Source organism: Apium graveolens, chromosome 2 (genome assembly GCF_009905375.1).
Source record: "Apium graveolens cultivar Ventura chromosome 2, ASM990537v1, whole genome shotgun sequence".
Taxonomy (NCBI): Eukaryota; Viridiplantae; Streptophyta; class Magnoliopsida; order Apiales; family Apiaceae; genus Apium; species Apium graveolens.
In genome coordinates, this window is record NC_133648.1 from 317099990 (window position 1) to 317109710 (window position 9721).

Sequence of the window (9721 nt, forward strand, 5' to 3'; positions counted from 1 at the left end):
TTCAATGATAAGAGCATCTACAACGCTGATCATCTATTAGGTATAATGTCTATGTGACACTCTAATATATCTAATATGTAAAATTTTGATCACTCCAACGTGAGCTGATCTAAATCAATACACGTCAACCCACGTCAGTTCATGCTTAAAATATGGTCTAAAACTTAACCTAATGCTATCCTATATTCTCTTTTATAAATATTTTTTTTAACAAGTATACCTAATTTTTTTTAAATTTTATTTATTTATTAACCAAAATTAAAAATTCTAATATTATATTAACTATGCTTTAGTTAAAAATTATATATATATATAAGTAATGTTTGTTAATTTTATTTTTTCCATTTTTAAATATGTTTTTATATTTATAATTGTAATAAATTTTTATTTTATAATATTTACTTTAAAAATATTTTTGTAAATATAAAAAAAATAAAAATATTGTCATTAAATATTTTTAATTTAAATACATATTTTATTTTCAACTATATTGAATATAAATAGTTTAAATTTAAAATAATAATTCAACAAAAAATTAGCTAATAAGTTTACCTAATACTCTCGAAAATCGGATATGCTCTACCGAATACAAAAGCCCGAAATCTATTCGGATTTTGGAAAATAAAATCCAAACGGGCGTTTGTATAAAAGCCTAACCCTATTCAATCTCGCTGTATTATTAAGTACGTGCGCTACGCACAATTCTCATTGATCCTGCCTGTATACTCGACGCGTTCGTATTTAATCTGTAAGATATAATTGCACTGTGTTTCTGTTTCATACGTAATTGATTTTTGCAATTTACGTAATTTACAGTTTTTGTTAGTGTGAATATTTGACAATTTATCTTTGAGATTGCTGTGTTATAAGGTTTTGAATTGGTTAATTGATCACTAATGTGTTTGATTGTGATTGTGTTTGATAGAAACATAAGCTGATTGGATTAATTGCAACAATGCAGGTGATTGAGAGAAGCAGTAGGGTAGGGTTTGGTGTTAGGGAGGTTTCGAAAACTAGGTATCGAGACAGGGAGGGGAATGGACGCGATGTTAAGTGTAAGGAGAGGGAAAAGGATAAGGATAGGTGTAAAGAGAGGGTTAAGGAGAAGGAAAAGGAGAAAGTGAGGAGAGAAAGGGAATGGGAGAGAGAGAAGGTGCGTGAAGAGAGAGTCGAGAGAGAGAGGGAGAGAGATGAGAGAGAAAGGAAGAGGAAGGAAAGGAATCGAGAAAGGGAGAGGGAGGGAGAAAGGGAGAGGAAGAGGGAGATTGATAGGGAGAGGGAGAAGGAAAAGAGGGAAAGGGAGAGGGAGATTGTAAGGGAAAGGGAGAAGGAAAAGAGGGAAAGGGAGAGGGAGAGAGATGAGGGGGAAAGGAAGAGGAAGGAGAGGAATGGAGGCGTTGATCACATTGATGGTGATGGTGTAGGGGAGCGTGAGAGGAAGCGACATAAAAAAGAGGGTGAAAGTAAGGAGGGGGATAGAGAGTGTGGAAGAATTAAGTCAAGTAAGTACGGAGATGGTAGTGATGGGGGTAGTTCTAGAAAGAGGGATGAAGTTGTAATGGATAAAATTGGTGAGGAAAGTCGAGAAGATGTTCAAGAAGAACAGCGGAAGTTGGACGAGGAGATGGAGAAGAGGAGGAGGAGAGTTCGGGAATGGCAGGAGTTGAAGAGGAAGACGGAGGAAGCTGATAGGGAGAAGCTTGGAGTGGATAGAGATGCTGGTGAACTGAAGTCTGGCAAGGTGTGGACCTTGGAAGGGGAGTCTGATGATGAGCCCGAGGATGAACCTGAAAAGGGTATGAATATAGATGAAGATGCTAACCCCAAAAATAGCGGTGCAGAAGATATGAAAGTTGATGATATTACCGATGTTGACTGTGCTGTTGAGGATGACGAAATCGACCCATTAGATGCTTTTATGAATGAAATGGTGTTGCCTGAAGTTGAGAAGCTTGCTGCAGCTTCTGTTGCTGATGATAAATCTGAATCGAAAAAGGATGATGCCCAAATAAATGGGAAGCAGCCAAGAAAGGGTCTGAATAAATCTTTGGGAAGAATCATTCCTGGTGAGGATTCAGATTCTGATTATGGCGATTCTGATAGTGGAGAGAATCATGTGGAAGACGAAAATGATGATGAGTTCATGAAAAGGGTGAAGAATTTAAAAGTGGAAAAGCTATCTGTTGTTGATCATTCGAAGATTGATTATCTTCCGTTTCGGAAAGATTTCTATATTGAAGTAAAAGAAGTCTCAAGGATGACTTCTGAAGAGATTTCTGCTTATAGGCTAGAACTAGAACTTAAAATCCATGGAAAGGATGTTCCAAAACCTATTACAACATGGCATCAGACTGGATTATCAACTAAAATACTAGATAAAATAAAAAAACTTAACTATGAAAAGCCAATGTCAATTCAAGCTCAAGCACTGCCCATTATAATGAGCGGTCGAGATTGCATAGGTGTAGCTAAAACTGGATCTGGAAAGACCTTAGCGTTTGTGCTGCCAATGTTGCGACATATCAAGGACCAGCCACCACTGGTCTCTGGAGATGGTCCAATTGGGCTCGTAATGGCACCCACGAGAGAACTTGTTCAACAGATCCATCATGAAATTAAAAAATTTGCCAAGGTAGTTGGTCTTAGATGTGTACCTGTATATGGCGGTTCTGGTGTTGCACAACAGATTAGTGAGCTGAAACGAGGGACTGAAATTGTGGTTTGTACCCCAGGTAGGATGATTGACATACTTTGTACGAGTAGTGGAAAAATTACAAATCTGCGGAGGGTCACTTATTTGGTCATGGATGAAGCTGATCGTATGTTTGATATGGGGTTTGAACCTCAGATTACTAGAATTGTTCGAAATACCAGACCAGATCGTCAGACTGTACTGTTCTCCGCTACTTTCCCTCGCCAGGTTGAAGGTCTGGCTCGTAAGGTGCTGAACAGACCTGTGGAAATACAGGTGGGTGGAAGAAGTGTTGTAAATAAAGATATAACACAGTTGGTGGAAATGAGATCAGAAAGTGATAGGTTTCTTAGGCTTCTTGAAGTACTTGGAGAATGGTACGAGAAAGGAAAGATACTGGTATTTGTCCAATCACAGGATAAATGTGATGCACTGTTCAGGGATTTACTTAAGCACGGTTATCCTTGCCTCTCACTTCATGGGGCTAAGGATCAGACTGACCGCGAGTCCACGATATCTGATTTTAAGAGTAATGTATGCAGTTTGTTGATTGCCACTAGTATTGCTGCAAGGGGTCTAGATGTTAAGGAACTCGAATTGGTGATTAACTTTGATGTCCCAGATCATTATGAAGACTATGTCCATCGTGTTGGCAGGACAGGGCGAGCTGGCCGGAAAGGTGCTGCTGTCACATTTATATCCGAAGAAGATGCAAGATATGCACCAAATCTTGTCAAAGCCTTAGAGCTCTCTGAACAAGCTGTACCAGATGACCTGAAAGCCCTCGCTGATGGTTTTAAGGCAAAGCTTAATCAGGGTACTGAAAAATTCCACAGAATTGGTTATGGTGGAAGTGGTTTTAAGTTTAATGAAGAAGAGGATGAAGTCAGAAAAGCAATAAAGAAAGCACAGGCAAAAGAATACGGATTTGAGGAAGACAGATCAGATGATGATGATGATGATAATGGCGGAGTGTGTGAATCCTCACTTCCAGCACCAGGTATCCCAAATGTAGTTCTTCCTGGTGCAATACCAGCTGGACCTTCCACCATTCTGGCAACTGCAGTAGGTGGGGATGCCAGGAATGCAGCATTGGCAGCTGCCACTAAATTGCAGCAAAACCTTGCTAGGATTCAAGCTTCCATGCTACCCAACCGTTATGAAGCAGAGTTAGAGATTAATGATGTTCCTAAAAATGCTAGATGGAAGGTGACACACAGGGAAACTTTAGGTCCAATCTCTGACTGGTTTGGAGTTTCCATTACAACGAGGGGGCAATTTTTTCCACCTGGTATAAACCCAGGGCCAGGGGAAAAGAAGCTTTATTTGTTTATTGAGGGTCCTTCTGAACAATCTGTCAAGGATGCCAGAGCAGCATTAAAGAAAACACTCCTGGATATAACAGCTCAAGCATCATCCCTTCCAGGTTCTGCACAACCAGGTCGATACTAACTGGTGTAAGAACAAGTCACATTCTTCTGCTAGGACTTCTTCATGCCCCTTCATCTAAGGTTGTTCCTTTAGTATCTAATTAATGGACCTTCTTTGGAAAAATGTATTACATATTTACCTGTGGTTTCCCATAGGCTCTTGCAGAAGAGATGTAATTTTTAATGGTTTTTTTTGTATGCTCATTTATTTTGAGGCACTAAGGTAGCAATTTGATCAATTAATCATTATTAAAGCGAAGACTTTTTTTTGGCAATGAATACATATTTTATATGGTCTGTCACTAGATTTACATTCATTTAACATCTCATTGTAGTTCTTTAATAAATTTATTTGATAGTGTATGTAGTTAGATGTATTCGCAATTTTATATCCTATGTAAACCTATAGAACAATGTGTCCGCTGAAAGAAAAGAAAGTGAGTATGCTTGTTTGAAATTTTGAGTTTGCTGTTTATATGCACATGTATGTAGGAGCCTACCCAATGAATGGACACCGCAAGTAACGGAATGTAAGTTACAAGCGGGCTTATTGCTAAACTGAGATGGTAAAGCTGATTTGCTGGAGTTTAAGAGGCAGAGGCAGAGGTGGAGAAAATTATTGAACATGGTGCTGCAGAAAGGTTAGTTGGGATATTTAGTTGTTTACCAACAAGTTCACTAACAAGTATGATTAGCCACTGCGAGAAATGTAGCTGATATAAGTGAATATTATTGCTGAGGTAGTTTCTCTTGTCTTTCTTGTATTAAATGCTAAAGCAAAATATATGCAAGGCACATTGCAACTTGTTGTGTGACAATGTCTCGAATTGTTGTTAACTGTTTATTTGTGTCCATGATTTGTTGTAGGACATACCTTACAATTTACTCTTTAAGGCACAACACAGGAAGGTGAGATAGAGGTTTGCATTTTTTTTGGGTTGGTTTGTGGTAATTGTGTTGAAGTATTGGTTTGCTAGTCAGGCTTTATAGTTAATAACATGCACATGAGGGTTTTGATCAAAAAATAAATCATAAAAATAATATTAATAAATAAAAAACTGAATATGTATTTTTTGTACATTATGGCAAATAAATATAAGATATTAATGTTATAACTATTAAAAGTAAGATTATATTGTTTTCTTATTTGAAGATGCGATTTGTATAAATATAAATAATAAATATATAGTTATAAAATTTTATAAATAAATTATAATTATATTATGAATGCCTTTTTGCTTTAAATATATAAAGATATATAGAGCACGAGTGCCGCTTCAGCGAGAACCAACTTTATAAGAACCGAGAACTAGTAATGTGGGTACAAATAAATAGTGATTCATCTAAACTGTGGGTTATGATTTGTACCGAACTCGTGACTTAGTTCTTACCACACAAATCACGGTCCGTGATTTAAGAAGTTCTCATTTGAATATAAGCCTGTTTGCATATATTAATAGACGGGATTTATTAAAAATCAGCCATTACATCATATCAGTCAAGGCGTGCAGTTTGATCAATGAAATAGATAATTAACTTTGCTTTGGATACAGAACTTGTCAACTTGCTCTAAATAGTAAATGCATAAAATATATTTATGTTTCGTAATTTTTCTTCTCTATTAAATTGAGGTTGCATTGCTGCTTTTGCATTTGACGGGTCACTAATTTAGTAATTTTTTTAAGTATGTATTTTGTGTGAAGCCGACCTGCAATAGCTCTTGTACACTGCTATATAATCTTCATTTCTTTCTTGCAGACCATGTATTGAAAAGAGCTCATTGATGTTAAATTATGTATTTACCCTTCATCTGATTTTGGATCTTTAGTGGATTAGTAGCATTACTTCTTTCTAATTCCAACCCTTGTGGTTTTAATTAAAGTTGAATAGCTCTAGCTAATCTTGAAAGTCTGGCCAAAATATAAACTATCTTGATCCCCAAAAATCGTGTTATTGCCCTTCCTGTGCTTTACATGCCTAAACTTTCCCTTGATTTGCTCATACTTCCTTGTCCCGAAACATGAAACGAAACTGAATGGTTGCAGTTATCAGAGACGGAAGTTATGACCAAAATCATAAACCACTCAATCGGCTCCCTAAGAGCAAGTCTAAGAGGGTCCCAGTAGTTGTCTTGTAAATATTATAATGTCTTAGTAATTGAAGACATTATTCGGATACATGAACTTCAATAATAAGCCTTATTTTTATGCCCTATTATTGTGATAATAATATAAATTTAAGATATAATAATGGAGGTAAAAGAAAAGAAGTGTTGAAAAAGATGTAACAACAACTTTTTATTATTAAAAGTGAAATAAGTCTTGATAATGATAGCCATAAAAATATTTTGTGGAAGACATTTAGATATTGGAACTGTCTTTTTATCGGTTCAATCTTGATTTAGTACATCATATAAGGCATTTCTTGCGCTTCTCTAAGAAACAGTGTTTCCGTGGAACTATCTAAAGAACCCTTAGACAAAAAATGGGACCTTTGAGAACAGTAAAACATGGGAGAAATTGATCGAAACCATAGGAAAAAAGTAGTTATAACTATACTAAGAGTATTAAGTTGTTATGACTATTATTCTGGGCATAGGGGAAAAAAGATCACTATGACTATTAGTTTATTAATATGTGGATAGGATAAAAAATGAATAAATTTTCCAAAGAAGTTGCATCATAATTGTATTGGATTTATTTTTAGCTATCCATCAACCACAGTCCACAAGGCAAAGTCTTAAATGCCTGTATTTTGTGTCATTTTGTTTTTTATTTTGATATTGTATTATATTATATTAAAAGTGTTTAGTGCTTTTGAATTCTAATTATATCACAATGTATAAAATAGATATGTTTAACATATATAATTAATTTGCTTGAAAGGTAAATACGTTTTAATATATAAGGCATGTTTGGGCACATCTTATAAATCAGATTACGACTTATAAGCCCGCAACAACTTATTAACGAGTGTTTGTCGACCCAATTTATAAGCTGTATTTATAACTTATAAACCGATAAGTTGAATGTTAGTATGGATGTACTTTTTTTCAACTTAATTTAATTTTTCGCTTTTTTATTAATTTAAGTTTTAAAATATATGTTTCTAAATGTTAATCTAATCTAAGATTCACGAATTAATATAATTATATTTAAAAATTATTTATTTTTATTTATTTGAGTAATTTTTTTGACTTATAAGTAAAATTATCCAAATACTTATATAATTTATATATTATAATAGTAGTGTCATTTTATTTGATTTAATTGAGTAAAAATTAAATTTTGATCGACGGAAAATAAATCGGAACGGGAGGAGTAACGTATTTTTGTAGTTCGAACATATTTTAGAAAATTGTTCGGTAGAGTTTATATTATTCACCGCTATATTATGATGACACGCAAATGCGCTGGATGTTCCTTTTTCCAACATGAATTGTCCTGGCAGGCGTATGTAGACTAACGATGCATATGCATTTTTTTATAATCAGGATTAGTTTATACATATGTCGATTAATTTTGACAAGGACCGAACTAGCATCAATAATAAAAATTTGGTGCAATAATTTCTCTAAAAAAAGTCAAGGTTCGAAGGGCTTGACTCCTATCGTGTATTGACTCTTATCGTGTACAAGAATTTAATTATAAAAATAAAAAGTTAGCGCAACATTTTATCGCAACCGCAATGAACTGTTCTAATCATAATTTGATATGTTTAAAATTTAATGAGTAAATGCAAATAATACTTGTGGTTATAATTTGATATGTTTAAATTTCTCTTCTATATATAATAGGAGAACAAGGTATAATTTCATGAGATTAAAAAGTTTTATTAAAAAGGCTAAATTACCCCTTTTGTTATTATTTATATAAAACATGTAGTTCGTGGGAATCAAACTTAAGTTATTTCATTCAACTATACAACCTATTACCATTACATCATATTGTCATATCTATTTTTTATCATACACATAATAGGTAAGTGTTAGATATATTTGATAATGTCATGGCTAATATGATTTATGTTTAGTTTTCAGATCTTACTTAACAGGACAAATCAGTACTTAACTGGGAATCAGTACTTATACTGGAAGTCAGGACTTAAGGATATCAGTACTTATATTATCAGGAGATAATCATCAGAAGTTAGATATCAGAACTTAAGTGCTGAAGGACGTTCAGATAAGGAAAGTAGCTGATTAAAGGAAAGAAGATCAAGATAAACATAAGAAGAGATATGCATGAAGAAGGAGTTCCGTGAAGAATGGAATACTTGGAAGAAAAGATATCTGATTGATATATTTTAGGAAGCAGAATTATATTCCATATCAATTAGCGATTAACTTGTAACTGTGTAATATATAAACACAGACATATGGTTTACACTATAAGTGTTATCATATTCGAGAAGATTATTCATTGTAACCCTAGCAGCTCTCGTGATATTTGTTCATCACTGAGAGGTAACAGTTCCATACTGTAACAAAGTTTATTGTTTCAATAAAGTTTGTTTTCTGTTACTTGAGATATTAAAGTTCGATTTGATTGTAATTTACACTGTATTCACCCCCTCTACAGTGTGTGTGACCTAACAAGTGGTATGAGAGCCTATCTGTTAACACACATACAGTTAAAGATCCAAACACAATCATGTCTGACACAGAAACTCCAACTAAGCCTACCAAAACTGAAGAACCTCCAAAGACACAAATCCAAAGTCGGTATGAAACCATCAGAGTTCCCATACCGAGACCATCTAAATATGCCATATGGAAGGTGAGGATGACCATGTTTCTGGAAGCTATAGATCCAGAATATCTTGATAGAATCAAGGAAGGGTCTCACAAACCAACCAAGCTCGCTGTTGCAGTTGCAGGTGAGGCAGCAAAGACTGTACCAAAGGAAAAGAGTGATTATACTGCTGAAGATATCGCATCAATTGCTAAGGATGCTAAGGTACGACACTTACTGCATAGTGCCATTCATAATGTAATGTCAAACAGGGTAATTAACTGCAAGACTGCTAAGGAGATATGGGATGCTCTGGAAACAAGGTGTCAGGGAACCGACACAATTAAGAAGAACAGGAAGACAATACTCACTCAAGAGTATGAACACTTTGATTCAAAGGCTAATGAATCATTGACTGATTTATATGATAGATTTGTCAAACTCTTGAATGATCTGTCACTGGTTAATAAGGAGTATGATCTTGAAGATTCAAACCTTAAATTCCTGTTAGCTCTTCCTGAATGTTGGGATTTGAAGGCAACAACAATAAGAGACAACTACAGTCTTGATGAAACGACTCTTGATGAAATTGAGACTCATGAACTTGAGATGGAACAAAGAAGTAAGAGGAAAGGAGAAAAGTCAAGGACAGTTGCTCTTAAGACTGAAGAAGAATCCCCTAAAGCAGCTTCCTCAAGGAAAGACAAGGGTAAAGCTCTTTTTACAAAGTCTGATACTGAGTCATCAAGTTCTGAAACTAATGATGACTCAGATTCTGAAAGCTTGCCTAAGACTGATGCTGATGAGGAGATGATGAAGCTGTGTGCTCTTATGGTGAAAGGAATCACAAAGATTGCATACAGAAA

At 34.9% G+C, this 9721-nt stretch overlaps 1 protein-coding gene across 8 annotated transcripts; it reads left to right on the forward strand.

The window, feature by feature from the left end:
- Positions 1 to 777: 777 nt before the first annotated feature.
- Positions 778 to 8591, forward strand: LOC141708875 (DEAD-box ATP-dependent RNA helicase 42-like). Of its 8 annotated transcripts, none has more exons than XM_074512694.1 (4): positions 778 to 4203; positions 4615 to 4763; positions 4990 to 5031; positions 8162 to 8591. In XM_074512694.1, the coding sequence occupies exon 1, from the start codon at positions 956 to 958 to the stop codon at positions 4142 to 4144; it is 3189 nt and encodes a 1062-aa protein (XP_074368795.1). In that variant the 5' UTR covers positions 778 to 955; the 3' UTR covers positions 4145 to 4203; positions 4615 to 4763; positions 4990 to 5031; positions 8162 to 8591. The 8 variants fall into 8 exon arrangements, with proteins under 8 accessions (XP_074368795.1, XP_074368793.1, XP_074368794.1 ...); XM_074512692.1 differs by lacking the exon at positions 8162 to 8591 and adding an exon at positions 5881 to 6222 and having other exon boundaries at positions 4615 to 4862; XM_074512693.1 differs by lacking the exon at positions 8162 to 8591 and adding an exon at positions 5881 to 6222.
- Positions 8592 to 9721: the final 1130 nt, after the last annotated feature.